At 39.6% G+C, this 19,819-nt stretch overlaps 1 protein-coding gene across 1 annotated transcript in view; it reads right to left on the bottom strand.

The window, feature by feature from the left end:
• mctp1a (multiple C2 domains, transmembrane 1a) overlaps positions 1-19,644 on the bottom strand; it is a 152,079-nt gene extending 132,435 nt beyond the window's left edge. Inside the window, exon 1 of the mRNA XM_073467041.1 lies at positions 19,114-19,644. Within this exon, the coding sequence (XP_073323142.1) occupies positions 19,114-19,644 (531 nt within the window). The remainder of the gene's footprint in view (positions 1-19,113) is intronic.
• Between the last annotated feature and the right edge of the window lie 175 nt (positions 19,645-19,819).

Here is a 19,819-nt window from a genome sequence, read left to right as displayed (position 1 = left end):
TATCATCACAGCTACTCTAAAAGTTTTCAGATAGGAAAGGCTTTTCCTTGAACAACCCGGGAGTCTTCCCCCACACAATGCGTCATCCCAGCAGCCTACACTCCAGACCAAGAAGGAAGCACACACTTGAGACCTGAGCCATTGTAGTAGCAAACCTTGTAGGTTCACCCAGTGATTCATCAGAAGAACACCCACATGCAGTCATACCTCAACACATGGTTCTATTAAAACCCCTGGTCCCTTAAAACTCACCCTTGTGGATTCTTCAATAATAATTAAAAAAAAAAAACTCTGGTTCTGCAAGAGACTTCGTGATGAAAACTGTCCTTGCCCCAGGCTCCTAAAGTTTAATTATAGGGACCTTCTTACTCATTTACACAGCTCACATTAACTCTGCGGTGACTTTACAAGGTGGGACTGTCCCTCTTATATGATTAGTTAGTAAGGTCTTGGCCAAATTAGTCCAAAGAGTATTAGATGAATAAAGAGTCTCAAAACTAGGCCTTTTTTAATGAGCTATTGGTGCAGCCAAGTCGGCTTTTACTATGAAACCAGAGGATCACTTCATGTTATCATACAGTACACAACATAGTAAAAAAAATAAAATAAAGGCTGGGACAAATGTGTGTGCACTTACGCATCTAAAGTAGGATGTTGTCACAGAATATTTCATCAAAAAAATTAGATGAAACTGATCTCTCCTGATGGGAAAACTGATTAGTGTGAAAAAAAGAGAATAAATGAGTTTGAGCAGCAGGAGAGATTTTATGATTAAAGCTGATAAAGAGACAGATAGACGGCGATGAACAGATGGCTGATAGAAAGTATCATTCCCAGTTTCCAGACGATGACAGACACTTCAGACCACACTGTTGAGCAATAATAAATAAATAAAAAATACTACATTAGAAACTCTCACTCACACTCTCTTGACAGACGGTAAATGCTCATAGATTTCAGTCACAGAAATGTCTTATAAAGGTGTTGGGTACTGTTGTGATCAGTCCACATGGTCGCATTGACATCCTTACATGAATATTCGTATCTGTTTTCAGCATTTCTACGAGAGAAATTAACACATCTCAAAACAAGGGTCAGATGATATGCATGAGCGTGTACAGACACAAGACAGATTGTGCTGTTCCTTTAGTTGTGAGTCTACATTTACATAAACAATGTCATCCGTTGCATACACAAACAAATAGCTTCTTTTGTGCTGCTCAACATCCATCCATATTAATGGGTTTATTTCTGAGATGTAAGGGTGCATGACTCACACACAAAGACATAAAAAGAACAAAAAAGCTGGGCGGGGGTGTGCTGTGTGGTGAGTCGCCTCTGTCAAGTCGTTAAGGTAATGACGAGTAATGACAAACATATCACAATCCAGAAAAGTCTCTCAGGTGTGCAACTGGCAACCACTTCCTGTCAAACATGTTGAAACAAAGAAGGCATTAACCCAATGTCAAACTTTGATCCAAGAGGAACACAAATCAGATTCTTTCTCACTGATGTATATTTTAGTTCAGGGTTAGAGTTAGTTGAATATGGGATCAGTTTACAGTGCAGACATAATATGAAAAAATAACATTCTAGTATTGCTTAAATAGTAAAAATGCTTTTAATTTCTTTGTAATAAATCGCAGCTGTGTGGCATGAAACTCACCCCTGATTCCGTGGAGCTCATGGATGATAGTGCCTACAGTCCAGTGTCTCTCACAACAAAATAAATACGGTCAGAGGACTGAGAGCGACGGAGGGTTAATGGGATATGTGTGTCATGGAGTACTATATTAGCTGGTGTGTCAGCAGCAGATGTGCACACAAATGGGAACAGGAATTCTTGCCTAAGCTCACAGCTTCAGAGGTCACAAGAGAGTGTGCACCACTCTAGTGTCAGACCAGTGAATCAACACATTTGTGGATAAACGTGCCTCCCACTGAGCGCCTCCCAAGATGAAAACAAATACGACCATCCTCACACCTCTTAGTATAGACCTTACCAGTCGGGAGTACTCCTCAACATCTCCGCTATTCGTCCTTAAGACGGGAAGGAAGTGAAATATTAAGAGAAACTGATAAGACAAAGACTGAATGACAAAAAAGATGAAGAAAAGAGGCGAGCAAACAAAAAGAGGTCGAGAGAAATAATGAAATAAGGTGAAATGAAAAGTAATGCTGTGACATGACAAGCCTTTTTATAGGACTTGGTCATTATCATCTCTTAGAAATAGCAACCACCTGTTGGAGGTGGAGACTCCAGCGCAACACAGAGTGGTTGGCAGGCCTCCAATGGGAATTGGAAAAACAAGCTGGATTTACACACCCTGTCACTATTTGTCACATGTTGTTTGTATAAATTCCTCATTATATTAAGATTAGGAATAGCTAGCTTTAATCAAAATACAAACATGCTGTTATTCATAGGGCAACTATCTTTGTTTACGTGTGTGAGAATGTTAAGTGTGAGAATGATGGAATTAAATGGGCAGAAATTGAAAATGTGCACATTAATGAAACAACACAATACTAGTCTACCTAATACACCCTAATGTGCCATGATATAACACTGCATTAACATTACACAGGATTACATTAAAAATCCACATAATATATATTTTTTAATTAAAAACACACCTATTTTTATATATTATTATGTGTCTGTATAAGATTTAAGCATAATTTGAATGCCCTGGAATGTCGCATGGCAACACAGTTCTGGTGAAGATGTTGCATAGCTCTATGAATTTCAAATTTATACACAAGAAAAAACAAGTCTAGTTGGTGCAGCTACATAAAGAAGAAGTGCGAAGAGACTTCAGTTACTGAGGTAAGTCTATTTAGGGTGACATGTTTATGAAAAACAATTCCATAATGTCATTACTCAACAGTTTAGTGAAGAAAATGATACAATGGCTTTCAATATTGCATGTGCTGAGCAAACTAACTATCCTAACAGTCAGGAGCAATCTACAGTGAAGACCAAACCTACAGTAACTGTCTATACAGAAAAGTATATACACTATTTAGAATAAATTAGGGATAGTGGGATATTTTAGTGTTTCATTTGATTATTTTGTTTTGTGTTTTGTGAATATTTTGGGTCCCCAAAAATAATGCAACACATTTCATTTGACTTTTATTGCATATCCATGCACATGCAGATATGCACCCATATCCCAATATCCCTGACTAATTCTGAGTAGTGTATAAAGTGTGCTTTAAATATCCTAGTATGCATATAACAGAGATTATGTTAAGCTTTTTTGGTTAAAGTGAGTGTGACTGTTAAATATTTTTCTTCAAGAGCATTTTTGAAAATTGTATTGCATAGTTAATACTCAAATTAAAATCAGGACATGTTTGTACAGCTACAGTTTATGCTGATTTGGTCCATTAGGAAAGAGATAATACCCACTTTGTGTCAGATGGTGTTTGCCTCAGCCTCATCCTTTGCAATTAGTTAATGTACACACCTGGAGGGTATTATCCCATTTACTGTGGCCACTCACCAACAAAATGTTTTTGTAATCAAATTACTAATCAAATCATACCTATAACAAACATGTATCTCACTTTACTGTTATAAACATCGAACTAAATTGATAATATGTCCCTTTTAAAATATATAGTTCCTGGGCCTAAGAATTTCTGTTGCTAGGCAACATTAAAACAGGCAGGGATTCATTGAAGTTTTGCTCTTAATCTTAATCTTCAAGAAGAGATAATGGTGCTGTATCCTGCAACTCAATATTACAGTGATCTTTCAGCTTTTATTTAAATATCCTGTATAATCTTTTGTTTATTTTTCACGTTGGTGAGTTACAGTTTTATCAAAGTTATTCCACACCAATTTAAAGTTCAGAGTGCTCATGTCTTTTATTTTTCCACAGCAAACTTGGAGAAGAGCGTGATGGCAAATCGTGTTAGAAGGGAATGTCTTGGTTTCTCTCCTTTCAGGTACAATTTTCTTTCTTTCTTTTTTTTGGGGGGGGGGTGATCTGTTGGATGAACCAGAGCAGCAAACTTTTTTTACATGCCAATTGCAGCGCATTACAGACAGACTCCATCCGCTTTTTCTTTTCCCTACAAGAGTCCAGGATATAACAGTTTACACCCTGTAAATTCTTATAAGAGGGAGCTAAAATTCACTTAAACACTTCAGTTACAGGCAAGTTATTTAGCTTACAGAGTTGCGTTTATTAGTTATTTAATTCTCAGTGTGTTATTCAGAACTTATTCGGAACTTTTCAGAATTTTAATTTCAATTAAAAAAGGTGAAAAAAATCAACCAAGAAAAATTGCATATCTGCTTTTTGATTGATCTAAAACAAATCGTAAATGCAATACTAGCAATTGCTTCGGAAACATTTATGGATAAAGAAATAATCTATATTAGTTCAATCTTTTTCTATTTACTGTCTTTTGTCTTAATGACTGCTCAGAAGTAGACAACAGGCAGCGGATGATGCTGAACCGCTGGACCGGGGGACAAAACCTGTGCTGGTGAAAAGAATGGTTCTGAATATGTTCTTAGAAGTCTTCAGTGATGGTGACACCAGTGAAAGTACAACCAGTGGCAGTGAAACCAGTGATGTCTTTGTTGATGGTGACACCAGTGAAAGTACAACCAGTGGCAGTGAAACCAGTGATGTCTTTGTTGATGCTGACACCAGTGAAAGTACAACCAGTGGCAGTGAAACCAGTGATGTCTTTGTTGATGCTGACACCAGTGAAAGTATAACCAGTGGCAGTGAAACCAGTGATGTCTTTGTTGATGCCGACACCAGTGAAAGTACAACCAGTGGCAGTGAAACCAGTGATGTCTTTGTTGATGCCGACAGCAGTGGAAGTACAACCAGTGGCAGTGAAACCAGTGATGTCTTTGCTGATGCCGACACCAGTGAAAGTAAAACCAGTGGCAGTGAAACCAGTGATGTCTCCCCTGATGCTGACACCAGCTCACAGCCAGTAAAATGGGATCAACAAGAACACCAAAGGATTTCAACAGATGTTGCCACTGTCGCTGACACCAGCCAGTCAATGAAGAAAAAAGAGGAGAAAATCTCAAAGAATCCCTTTCATGGAAATCCTGGCTTCATGACCAGCGAGGGTGAGGAGGAAAGAGTCCCGATGAAGCGAACAAACGAGGAGGAGGCTTTGTTGATGAAGAGACAATGGAAGGAATGGATGGATGAACAGGAAATGAGATGGAAAGTAAAGCCAGTTGACCAACAGAATGCAGAGGAACAGGGAGGGGCAGCACCTCCTACACCAGAGAAAGAAACAAAGAAAAAAAACGTAAAAGGAGTGGGCACCGTAAAGAAAATGAAGACATATCTCAGGGATCTTTTCAATCATCATACATCTCATAAATATGAGAAACTTGAAGATGAGGACTGAAAGACTCAGCTCAACAAATATTCTTCATACGCCTTTTTGTCATCCAAGGATCTGAATATTTGAATTGTTATATTTAGTAAATAAAACATTGTGCATAACAAGTATAATCTCCAGTTTTAATAGATTGAAAAAGGCCATTTCACCTGCCCTTGCAGTGTGGTGGTGCTGCAGTGTATATCAGTGTGATTTATGAGTTAGTCAGTGGCATAAAATGATATAGTTGAGCTTTTTGGTAACCCTTCTGTGAACTGAATAAATGTACCTTTGTCCTAAATTACCTCCTGTCCACATCCTACTCACACCTAAATATCACTTGTTACATTATGGTCTTGAGTAGGGCTGTACGATGTGGTCAAAACATCATGTTGTGATTATTTTGGCATATTGCTGTTGCAATATGATTCACAATCAGTGGGAATGATCATTTTTGCATCACAGTTTAATTTTTACTGAAGAAACTTAAAAAATAATGATGATGTGACATTTGTTGGTGTCTGCACCACACAAACACGCAGCAGCACTGCAGTATTTCATTATGACATTGTACCTTTATCAAATTAATAGCAGCTTCTTGTGATTTGGATATTTGCACCTAGCCCTATTGCCATTACGATTATTTTCCCATTAAGTGTGCAGCCCTGAAAAATAAATCTTCAGTTATGAGTTATTAGTCAAAAGTTCAAAAGGGATGGAGAAAATGTATGGCAGAGATACAGATCAAATGTATCAAGACGCCTACATTAACAGAGAAAAATAATCTTGACACTCATCCATCTGAAAGCATCCCAGCTTCATCAGAACCTGAGAAAAAGTCAGTGTCATAGGAAATTTAGATTTCTATTTCACTTGATTTAAGGATATTGTGTGACACATTAATTCCTAGAGGAAACAACTGAACTGATTTAACCTGAGGCGACTTTGATCGATTGATAAAAATAACTGCTCATTTAAAACGGCATCCTAAGATGAATAATTTTCCAGTGGGTGCTCTGAGGACAACAAACGCAACAATAGGCAAGCTAATTACACAAGCTCCTTATAGTGGAGAGCCAATATCAGTTAAGCTGCGAGCGCCTGGTGGCTGTAGTGCTCAGGATGCAGTCCAAGATATAGGATTAGGCCGAGCACCACACTGAGACTGGTTTCTGGTGTGAAGAGGAACGCTGATTTTTATTAATCCTTCTAGGAATGATACCCAAATCTTACTGTGTAACAATCAATTGTAGACTCAAATACAACTTGCTTGTATGTACACAAACATACAAACATGAGTTGGGGATGTAAATTTATAACAAAATAAAACCTGCAAAAGCCTGAATCAATCATGCACCTCTCTCTCTCACCATGTTCCTGTCTGTCAATGTAACCACAGAAGAAGAAAGGACAAACAACAGAAAGGAGGTTTAGATAATATTAGAAGCTAGAATAAATGATCAGACTCCGCAGCAAATCAGACTTCAAAAAGAGACAATAACACTGAAACATTAATGGCTCAAAAAAAAAAAAAAACACTTACTCCTATTTCTCCCATGCCCTCATGCTTGCACACACACATCTGCAGAAAGTGTACCTTTAATAACTCTTGACCTTACAGCATATTTGACTACAGGCTAGTTTGATAAACAAAATACGAGACGAGGTTATAACCACATTTCAGGGGGACAGAAAAACAAAGTGTAGTCATAATCATTAGAATTGCTCAAAGGCGAGACAATGATTCATATGCAGAAGTAATGCCCTACGGCAATAACATTTTTTAAATCATTGTACAAGTGCCTTTTAATCACAGAGAGGGACAACAGAGTGTGCAGAAAGTGGCCTTGGTTTGATATTAATGGAAGGCTGAGCATCACATCCATCCAGCCAAAAGCCTCTCGAATCATTTCCTGCCAGTTTCCTCTATCCTCTCTCCAGAGATCCACATCAGCTTTTCACCAGTAGGTGGCACTAAGTCCCTTCCAAGCTCCGGCCAAATTCAGTAGCAAGATTAGCAGTGTCAGTACAGGGCAGTTCACATTGGTGCCCGATATACACTGACTTCATGCTGTCAGTTTCAGGCTGAGATGACCATCAGCTGATCTCCAGTCTGCATGCCCAGACAGAATGAAAGCACAGAAATACCGCAGTGATGTTGCTGTCAGTTATTTTCTCTACTGTGATTAACACTTTGCTGATGTGCTGATCATGTGCCAAAATGACGTTTGGCACATGATCGACGAAACAGGGCAATGGGTTCATTCAGAAAGATGGCAGCTTCACAGAGAAACAGCATTTATGAACTGAACAGCTTTCAGGGACTGAATGACTCCAAAGACTTAGATTAAGATTGTGAGCTGTAATTTATCTGTTCAGAAGTTGTATCTGCGTATCATTTGATTACCCTTAAAGTGTCCTACAAAGAAAAAGCAAATGTCTCTTACAAGGAAAAGACAGATTCAGATGATACTGGCTGGCTGTATATATCTTTTGAGTGACTCACAAAAAGTCAAGATAAGACTGTCGAAAAATGCTCTGAGCATATCTGTATAATAGTGATCGCTCACATCACACATTAACAGCAGCCGGTCACCACTGTTACTTTCACAACACCCGACGTGCAGCATGCCTTAAATGAACAAAACAGGCCTTCATGTGAAAAATATCTCATATCCAGCTCTGCTCAGCCATGATGAGGTGCATCCTTCCACACCGATGTATCAGGACGGCAGCAGCCATGTCTGCAAGCCGTCTGTCTGCTCCGTGTTGGGATGGCAAGCCAACAGGCAAAAAAACTCATCGCTGAGTACGCCTGGGTCTCTTGTATCACCTTTCTGAGGAAATTTAGATGTCACATTATCTTATCTGATGTGTTTGTCCTGTATGTGTCATGTCAATAATAACATAAAAACAATATGATTCCACAAACTGTCACAGTCGGTCACATCCTAGAGATATTGGTCTGTCCTACCATATTTTCCTATGAACTTATCTGAAGTTAAAAAAAAAAAAATCCCTCTCTTTTACTTTTTTTTCATTTAGCATTGTACTATTTTGTTACATGAATAATTAATCACATTTCTTTGACCCTGACATTTTTACTCCATACTAACTACTGCATGTCATGGTGGTGATATAGGAACCTCCCTTTGATCCGCAGTTTAATTCATTATAAATTGCTCTAGGCCTCACCTAAGTGCTTAAAATGTACATAGTGTGAATCAATTCAACATAACCTCTTTCTGCTAAAGTGTAATCTATAATATTAGTAGACCAGGTCCCCCAAGCTTTAGTCTAGCCTCTAACTATTAAGTTACAAAGACATTTATGTGTGCCTGGAGCAAGATGAACCTCGCTTCCCTGTTAATGTAGTGGCGAGTGGGTACCTCACAGTCTATCGACTGGAGAACACCCAGAGACGCAGGCAGGAAAATGCATAACAGGGTGAAGTAAATTGAATGGTACGAGTGGACACACAAACCTTACTTTAAAATACCTTCCTTCATTAAATATCTGACTCACAGATGGCCAGTACGCATAATCAGAGAAAAACAAAACTGAAACAGAGAGAAAGAGAATAATAATCCAATAAATGTTGTCCTTTTGCCCTAAGACAAAAACATTGAGACCAAACTATTAAGACACTAATGTTGTCTAACAATTCTAGAAAGAAAACTAAGATGGAAATCAGCACAGCCACATTTTAAGGTTCCCATTTGTATTGGAACGTTTCTAGTTGCCGTTTTTTTCACACCAAGTGAAGCTGCAATGAAAATTGGCAGACGAGTTCGACTCTAAATCAGTCTTACAGCTGCTCAGGTCCACTCTCTATTGTAACTAACAAATTCACTGATTACTGTGCCTTACTGAAAAGAAGTCCAACGGAAAATAGGTGCAGGTCTAAATAAATGGCTCCCCTTTGCAAATGTTTCCCAAAGTCACGGTCACAACTCTCTTTCAGTCTCTATGTCTGGATCAATACAGTGGCTTTTCAACTGATTACAATGGCTTCCCGGGAAAGCTCAAAGACTCAAAGATGTTCCATCAAGGTTCAAAAGGAGCAGCTCTACTCAACCCTTGTCAAAATGTGAGACTGTGATCTGCTAACAGGAGCATAAGAAGTCTGTGTCCTGAAATATTAAACCCCCTTTTGGCTGAATTAGTTATCAGAATCACTAACAGCTGTACGTGTACACCCCACTGCCCTTATCCTGTGGTATTATGTGTGGCCTCATTAAGCATTTCAAATGTTTACAACTTCAATTAATGCAACAAAAAATAATATTATCTCCCTTTTTGCCAAATATCTAACTTATGATAAGTCATGAATTAGCTTGGTGGCAAAGAAATACCAGCAGAACTGACAGAATGATTCTAGGACGCAGGGCAAAGGTGACATTAGGCATCATACCGCTCATTTCATTCATGCCATTATGCCATAAATCAAGCAATATCTAGGCTCCACAGCTGCAGGCCACTGTCAGGGTATATTGTTTTATAATGGTCTGAGTTGGGGAGGTGTTTGCTAACTAGACAAATGTGAAACCCAAATGAGGTATTAGTATGACAATGAGGGAATCCACTTATTGAAAAAATCTTGAGTGTGTTATTTGTGTCAAATTCATATCAAACAAAATGGATATTTCTCGTGAGGTGCAGAATACATTGGTGCCACAAAACCCCAATCATTAACTGGAATAATGAGACGCACACGTGCCCACTTCTCAATACACAGTGCATCCAATCCACAGCCATGTTCCCATATTGATCTTAATGGGCAGCAGGAACACTTAGGACTCAGAGACAATTGGGACAGCTCATATATGCTACAGGGATACTCATTTGCAAATATTCAATCCACTCACCACTGAGGAAGTGGGGTCTGCATTGAGTTGCAAATGATCTATGTTTGATTAGCATGAGGAGTAGGAAAAACATCCCACAGCCTTTGGTCACCACGCGTTTCGTCCGGAAAAGAAAGGCCACGGCCATATTATTCTAATCCGTCTGTCTCTGTCCATTCGTCCTTGCTTTCATCTAATGCATCCAACCCACTTAAAAAGCTATCATAGCTCAGTTGCTAGGTTGTTAGACTTCAAAACCGTCAGGGTTAAAGCAGAAATGCAATAAGTGGCAGACACTGAGGCTTTGTTTGGGCTTTTAAACAAGAAAATTACACTGTCAGTCAACTCATCCTTTCCAGATAATCAACAAATATCAGGTAGCAGGCTATTGTTGGATGACACCTGTAATTTGACCAGCCTCCCTACACATACACACACACACCCTTCCTACGCTGAGCCGCTGCTTTGGTCTGACTCGACTCTGTGATGATTAATCTATGTGGGAGGGCAGCATTAAGAGTTAGAAAGCTAATTCCATGACTCCATCTATTGATTTAAACACTGACCCATCTCTACCTGCTCTGCACTGACTAATGTCTGCCACTGCTTCTGGCCTTTGGATGATTGCAGTTGTTTGTTTATTTACAGTATCCCCAACGGATCCCACATCTGACATACAATACGTAACACATTACATGGCCAACATATAATGACATCGATATAAAGAAATGAAAAAATTACATTCATATTTGAGCTTGACCGATACATCACTTTACCAAAATATCGGCTGATGTTGGCCTATCATGGATACAGCAATATTGGTGTGTACATTGTCTGATATGTATTGATATGAAAACTTATAAGAGATTATAATGCAGAGAAAGAAGCTTAGGTAATTTATGATTATAAAAATCCCTGTTTCAAGAGCTGAATGATATCCAAGCAAACACACACTGTGATTATTCTGACATATTGCAATTACAATATGAGTCACGATTTTAGTGGAATTGATCAGTTTTGCTGGGGTGTGTACCAAACAAGCATGTTAGCTTATTCCCTTATATGATGTGCAAGCAGGGCATCTCTGTAGCAGCATAATGCTTCATTTATAATGGTACAGTATGTTGTGACATATTTTGACCTTTAAAAAAACTGCAGTGCCTGTCATTTGGATAATGCACTTCACCATATTGCCATTTATCATAATATTCCGATTCATTGTGTAGCATTATACAAGTCATATGAAGCGAAACATGAATATCGAAAGTTATACCTTCTAATATTCAATGTGTCGTCTGCGTGCCATTATTTTTATTATTATATATATATATATATATATATATATATATATATATATATATATATATATATATATATATATATATATATAGATATATATATATTATTGTTATATTATTGTTTTTTATCAGGCGAATATTGTGGGGTAAATTATTCCAGTTTGTTACGGCTCTGTCAATGACAGTTTCCTCAAACGAGTTGGCCTTGGGCGGGCTACGTACCACAATATGACCGTTGCATGATGCTGCATTAGGAGAGAAGAGGAAGAGGAGAGAGCTGAATGTCTCTGTCAGTCCAGAGAATAATAGCCTACCAGAGTCTCATCAATCTTTCTCTTTTTTCTGTCTCTGTCCTGCCATTCATGAAGGCACGTCGGGACATCTGAGTCATTTAGCAGTCCACACCGTCATGCTTAACCTTGCTTACAATTTCACTCTGGGTCTAAGGCTATGCAGGCCTGTGTATACCTTAGTTGAATGTCCTGTGCTTCACAGTGTTTGTATGAGACCATGTAATGAGGCTAGCTGAGACTGGAGAAAACAACGCTGGAGGGTAACACAATGTCACTGTGCAGCATTCCCATCTCGCAGTACACAGACTGTTCTTCTGACAGGTCAGAATACATTTTGTCCTTTGAAAGCTCTTGTAAGGGAACGGTGTCGTATCAGAGACCCTAAGACTGGGATCAGTGGATGGCGATGTGAGATAGATCGGGGACAGAGAGACAATGCAGGTAAGGTTATCTCTCAAGGACGTACTGAGCACTGAGGAGGGATGGAGGAAGGAAAAGGGGACAACATTTTTTTGGCATCACCTGAGGGCAATGACTGACAAAACACAAGGTTAATTCAGACAAGCAGAGGAGAGCTTAATCTACATAGTGTAAGAAGTTGCTTTTGATCAAGTGACAGTTTATCTGGATGTGGAATTTAGTGCTGAAAGGCTGAGCTGACAGTTGGGAGTAATCAACTATAGTGCTAATCACAATTTTGTCCATTCTACCCACAACTGTACCACTGTATCTTATATTATATAACTGAATGCATTTTGCTTATTAAATGTTGTTTAGATAATATTCCACATTTTGTATGTTATCAGGATATTATAAGATAATAATTTCATAAATCTCTGGCTGTGGCTACTGAAGTCGTACACCAGCTTTACGAAGTGAACTGCTCCAAATGTTTTTATCATTACGGGTGTTTTCTTCTTTTTGCCCCGTCATCAACTTTTCTCTTTCCTCCAGTTTCAACTCTTGCAGTCAGACAGTCAGTTCTCGAGTTAGGGTCCATGAATTCACTTACAGCAGAACAGTTCCACGGCTAAAACAAAGCGTTAAGGCAAAACATTTGCATCAAGAATTATTCAAGTTCCTCAAGTGATTTAAATAAATAGCGGAAACATTTTAAAAAGAAAATATGGAAACTAATGTGATAAGCCATTAAAATGTCTAGAGGCAAAAAGAAAGTTGATGAAATGACTCATAAGTCAAAACTGGATAAAGGCAATGTTATTTATTCTTTAATCTGGGGGGATAATAAGCAGGAAGCAAGGATAATCCATGCTCTCAGGTCACTAGGTCATAGCACAGCTAAGAGATAATACTCTCTCATATTCATACATATTGGCATAACGTTTTCAATGTAACTACGTCTTCAAATGCTGACAGCCCTTCCCAACGCAGGCAAAGTGAAAGCGAAGGGATTGGGCATAAACCTCCAGACATTTACAAACACTGCAAACAAAATGAACCATCACACCACCTCCTGAAACACAAATCAAATCTAAATTTGCTGTTCACAATCGCACTTGCCTACATGTGAAACCACTTGAATCCTCTATCAGAGGTTGTTCAAAGATATCCACGGCAGAGAAACAGGCACACTCGGATGTGTGGGAAGCAGACACCAGTCACAAAAAGACGTTTAATCACAGAGTGAGAGCTATAACTCATCAAATGGTGTCAGTTACACTTTTGGCAATGTGAAAATGTTTTATTCTCCTACTTCATGATGGCCAGACAGCTTCGAGGTCAACATCAATCATGTGCTTGTCAGTGTGTGTTACAACCGATCGTCCCCTGGGCTGTAATGAATCCTAATTTAGGCAGCCATCAAGGCACATCCAGAACGATGCCATGGGCTGTTTCCAAGTGGCCATGATGCTGCTCTCACAACACAACTCAGATAACAGCCGAAAGTAAGGCGATTATTCCTACAGGACATCCGTACATGGCTCGTCTCACACTCACTACACAAAGGACTGCAATTATTAAAATCATCACAATGTTACAATAGCTCAGATGCAACATGAACCGACTTCAGCATGTTGTTTTTATATTAGCAAATGTCCACTGAAGACTGATGGAGCTATAGCAGCTGGACAAAACCTTGTAAAACATTTTTTTTTTTACATAAGTGCATTTAAGACACTCGAATCATAATTCTACCATGCTTTGTGTATCACTGACAATTGTTTAACTCAAGCAACATACTAACTCAGTGGTTACGAAGGCACTTGTTCGGGTCATGTTCACCCAACAAACATGTGTATTGTCCCCTAACAGAAAGACGATTCCATGAATTGAAATACCTACCACACATTTTACATCGGATGTATATTTAGCATTAGGTTGTGAGCGTCTCTGTGACACAAAAACCCACTTCCCTGGTTCATATGTGTTAAATATTTTAAAGTACTCCATATGAGCTGAGCAGACAGAAGAGAGAAGACATAACTGAGAACTGGATTTAGAGTGTCCTCAGAGTAATAGCACAAAGTAAACTGAGATTTTTTCCCGCTAATAGCCTGTTTTGTTGAGATTAAATATTTATTATATTCAAACAGATGTGAAAATTCACTGCATTTGGTCCATACTTTAATTGCATTAGCATAGGAAACAAAGACACAACTTAACTGAGTGGCGATGATAAAGAAAGGTGACCCGAGAGTGCCACGTTTATCCCACTTATGTCCATTTAACTAGGCTACTAGTCCGATTTGGGATGCTGTCCTCAGGCTGCCTCATTACATCCACAATTCAATACCATGGACAGCGACACTCCAAGAGTGATGACGATGAACAGTACAGCAAAACAGAAGCAGAAGAACACTGGCCAGATACGACTCACCTTTTTGCACTGGATTTTAGTCTTTCTTCTATTTTATAGAAATATATTTCTACTTATTTATTTATTTATTTATTTATTTATCTATTTATGAAGGGTGATCTTGTTTCACAGATATTGAATCTTCTTGATTCCCTCTTTCTTTTGAGCCATTCCACTTAAATTTAATAAGCACATTTCAGGATTTTAGGTCTTCCTAGTCTTGGAATAAACGTGATAAGAACCAAAGTCTTCGGGTGTACAGCAACTGGCAAAGGGATTGATTTAATGAAACTGAGTTGGGCTGCACGATATTGGGGGGAAAAAAAACGACATTGCTATATTTTGTTTTTATGCAGTATATGTTGTGACATGAAAAAATACAGGAATTTTCAACAGATAACTAATGAATCAATCTATATTAATTTATTTTATAGGGGAGTTCATTTTATCAAGCAACCAAAGCAGGCCCTGTGTTGTATGATAAATTGCATGTGACTGTTGCGCCTGTGCACATTGCAGTGTAGATGCAAAAACGATGTATTATGCAGCCCTAAAACTGATTTGCAGGCTGATAAAGTAATGTGTTTAGTTAATGAGGCCAAACTTATCTAAGTTACAATAGCCCAAACACAGTGGGCTGAGTGACAAGATAGAAATGCAAGTACAGCTCCAGTTGGCTGTCTGCTGTAAAATCCATGCCACATAGAAATCAGTTTTGGAGCAGTCCAAATACATTTTTCAGGGAAGGATACTTGCCAGGGATTTAAATTGCTTCCCCAATCAGTTAACATGAAGTTCTTAATACTACAGATGAATGCAACAGTATTAACTCAATGGAATTGAGAACCGTACTTACAAATCTTTTCGGTTGCAGGATCAGAGCAGGGTTAAGTATCTACAATAAGAATAATGCTGGCTGCAGTCAATATTCTTTTAAATTAATGTTGTGGTTAATGTTACAGGTCAGTCAGGTAATGATAGAAGGGCAACTCTGCCCAAAACTGAAGGTTAGAGCGGTAACCACACCAGAGAAAGACAGAAATCAACAAAGTTTTACCCTGCAGACTTGTGTACCGGAGAGAATCTGATCCATCAATACGATGTACTGTGGACATTTAGTAAAGGTGACACCAGACTAGATTTCATTGATAATGTCCAACTCAGCTCAGGCAAAAGTACAGAAAGTAAAGATGTCATGTTAAATTATTATTCTAGTAAACGTGAAAGTCGTTCATAGGAATAGTATCTGACATTTGTACTTAAGCATCAAAAGTAAAGGAGTAAAAGTACATTCTACATATATTTGCATGTATGTATGTATACTACTAGGTGACCAAATATCAGATCTGATATTTAGAATTTGTCCGATAATCGGAGTCAGTGTTTTTTTAATCCAGTTGCAAATCAAATATTTTTTCAATTATTATTATTTACATTATTCAATATTTAATATGAAATTATTGAAATCACATTTATCTTTTTTTTTTAAATGTGCCACTTTGGCTCTGCAACTAGTTACTAAAGTTATCAAATAAATGTAGTGAAGGAAAAAGTACAATATTTGCTTCTAAAATGTAGTGGAGTAGAATTATAAAGTAGCAGGAAAAACTGAAAATACTCAGGTAAAGTACAAGTACCTCGTAGTTTAACTTAAGTTCAGTACTTGATTTAATGTAATTTTTTATATTCCATCCCTGGTCTCACTTTGCTTCTGTGAAAAGCAAAACTCATTGAAACCTCTGTTGATCCAATAAAACCTATTGAAGGGTTATTTATTCCCTCAGTTTTTAACTCCAGTGTTATTTTACTCACACAGGCCCAAAATACCCACAGAACACATCGACATACAGTTTTTGGGGAGTGATGTTAGAGTGAAGGGGCTGCAACATGTTCAGGCACCAGTTAAGGGTTCTGTGCTTTGCTCAAGGGCACGTCAGCAGTGCTGAAGAGGTGAACTGGCACACTCCATACTGACTGGTCCATGCTGGTCTTGAACCTGCCACCCTCTAGTTTGCAAACCAAGTCTGCATAGACTGAGCCTCTGCCATCATATTAGCCTAAAAATAGAAGAGGAGGCTAAGAAGGGATAAATCCTTTAAAATGTGACATTTACAATTAAAGAGACAGAATGAGGAAGAACATGCTAAATACAACTCCTCTCCACTTGAGTGTGCAAAGAGGACGGAAACTTAATGTCAGGAATACAACTCTTATAATATTCTGTTTCAGCAGGTGCTTACTCAGCTACTGTACATATACAGTATAATCTAACTGCCCTGCACTGCGAGCAACAAAAGTTAAATGTGCTCATTTCTTTCCAACATTGAGTCAATAATGAAATTACTTCCAGGACTTGGCATAAATCCCTCATTACTTCCCAAATGTCAAAAGGCATATATTTCCATATATTCTTATTTCATTTATGAAATGGTGGCTTGGAGCTTTGTGCTCTCATTTCAGTAATGAGAAGGTGTATACACTCACCTAGGGCTGGATTTGTGGATGGCTGTTAAAGTGTGTGACTTATAATCCTTGTTTAGGATGCCATACTGTAAGTGCATCAACAATATGCACATGCAAATAGATGCCATCAACGTGCACGCACAAAAACGCAACAGTAGACAGTTTTAGCTTGATAACCTGTCTGTGTGTGTTTTGACGAGTCTTTACTTCATTGATTTCTTTGTCATATAATGCTTGATTTCCTCTCAGGTATTAATAAAGCACAATCTGATGTAATCTAATCTCATCTGCTCCCATCACCTTTCTCTTCGCTTTAACTACTCTACTCTTAATCTTCTCTTATCACATCATCTCTCATTTTATCTCATTTGACCTCATCTCATCCCCTCGTCACCTCCCATTGCCTCTAACCCCGTCTGATCTGCCAGCATCACCTTTGTTTCCTCTCATCACTCATCATCTCAGGCCATCTTTTTCATTTCTTCTTCCTCTAACCTCACTGCATCATAGATTAACCATACTGTAGTGTTTATCTTTACATCTTCATGTGTATACACACTCAAGGTAACAGCAGATGAGTCACTGCACTATAACCTAAGATGAAGCTGTTGCTGTAAGTAGTGTTTACAGCTGCTCTCCTCTTCCCCGCTATGTGGAAAATCCGACAAATGAACAACAGAAGCTTGGATAAACACGGCAGCAGCAGGAGGTAACTATTGGCTCAAGCTGCACGCTACAACTTTATTTGGCGAAGTGCGATCTCTCTGTGTATTATGTAACTGACCTGGGAAAGTGCTGTGATGAAGCTGCGAGATCAATTTCAATGAAGTTATTAATACTCGCTTTCTTTTACCTCTTCTGCTGAGTGCGCTTCACTTCTTCCAGAGATTTAATGGATGAGAGATCTTTGGCTTCAACTGCAGTGCTGGAGAAGTGTACTCATATGCTAAATCACATTTAGACAGCGATCTGGATGATGCTCAGAAGGCAGTTCTGGAACACTTCAAGACTGGTGAGATGAAAAGCTTTGCTGCCACCACTGAAACAGACTGCACTTATGGGCTTTTCCATATACAGTATCTTTTCCATCAACGGTACTATTAAATATCAGAACTTCCTGTTTGAGATCACATGACCTGCTGCAGGACTAGAGAATTAGGATACTATCAGGGGACAGGGCATGACCTTTAAGACCTGTCACTGCATGATCAGATTAGAGAATCAGTTTCCATCTGATTTGACTGAGTCGCTAAATTTCAAGTTCCCTCTCACACTTTGCTGGCTGTCTGTCATTTTTGAGAATGCAGCCTTCACAACTAGCCAACTCTAGCTGACATATCCCTTTGATACTGTTTATCCTAGGGCACCCTGACTCAGCACGTTGAGCTGTGAGGGAATGTAATTGCCATCAGTCTCCCAACGCTGCTGGCGCTGGTGGTGTGCCTGATAACTATTTGCCAACTGGGCCTTTTTAAGAAAAAGGGGAGGTATGATGAACCTCTGGGCATCATGCATGGGCCTGTTGCAGCCTCTGTCTGCAGGCAAGGACACTGTGACAGATGGACTGTGAAGGGGACAATCTCAGGACTGGAAGAAAAGGATGTGAACAGAGGAAAGGGAGGCTAATAATGGCATCAGAGAAGGAAGTCTGTAGAGTTCTTATCAGGGAGTCTATAATTGGAAATAACCTTTAAGAGCAAGGATATTATGACCCAAACCAAGCAGTGATGTAAGCTTGTCATTTGTGATTAGCCCTATACTGGCACTGGTTGTAGTCATCTGGCCCATACAGCCCTATAGGATACCAGACAGAGTAAAGAAAGCAGTGGACTGGCAAATCGATGAGCACATCACATGATGTGAGCAGTGGGAACGTCGCAGCATCACCATCATCATAAAACTTGTGTCCCTTATTTAATTTCCAGGACAATGAAGCCTAGCCTCTCCTCTTTAAGGATTTCAATGTTTGCCTTGATATTCTACCAGATGCATGTTTTTGCCACATGTTCTTTACTCACAGAATCGCTTGCGTTTTTACGCAGCTGCTCCTCCTCTCCCATCATCACCGCGGCCGGGTCCACCACCAGCTTCTCGAAGCACGCCGAGCCGAGAGAGGAGCTCTTCTGCTGGTACATGATCAGCTGGGACACGGGGAGTTTGGGGCTCCCGTGCGCCGTCAGCTCGGGTTTGCTCCCCGTGGCTCCAGAAGCTGCGCCGAGCAGAGTCTGGCCGCCGCTGCTGGTGCCGGGGACCGCGTCGCTTCCAAGGGACTTCTTATCCCCTTCGAAAGGGGCCGATGTGGAGGAGCACAGATTCGGCTGAGACGACGAAAACACCCGGTCCAACTGTTTCTTTTTCCTCTTAAACATCCATAACCCCGATTCCTTTTTGCTGCCCTCCGCGCCCCCTGCGCCCCGGCGTTCCGATCCCAGTTTCGGACTGAGCCATGGCTTGGTTTTCTCCTGGAAATTCTTCCACATCCTCCGCTGGTAGGACAGAGACTCCTGTCCCTTTGCGGCACCCTCATCCTTAGGTGATTTTTGCTCCATGGTGCCTGTGCAGCAGCCAGCCAGTCTGAGCACACTCTGAACAGTGGACGGATGTCACAGTTGGGCTGCTGCAGCTCGGGAGCACTTCCACTGATGATCAGTTCAGAGCGCCAAGAAGGAGACGCACAGAGTGATGATGAAGGGGGTGTTAGTCTCCCAACGAACCCTGTAGAAA

The sequence above is a fragment of the Pagrus major genome, chromosome 5 (assembly GCF_040436345.1).
Source record: "Pagrus major chromosome 5, Pma_NU_1.0".
In the NCBI taxonomy this organism is placed as follows: Eukaryota; Metazoa; Chordata; class Actinopteri; order Spariformes; family Sparidae; genus Pagrus; species Pagrus major.
This window is presented reverse-complemented; position numbering and strand designations above follow the sequence as displayed.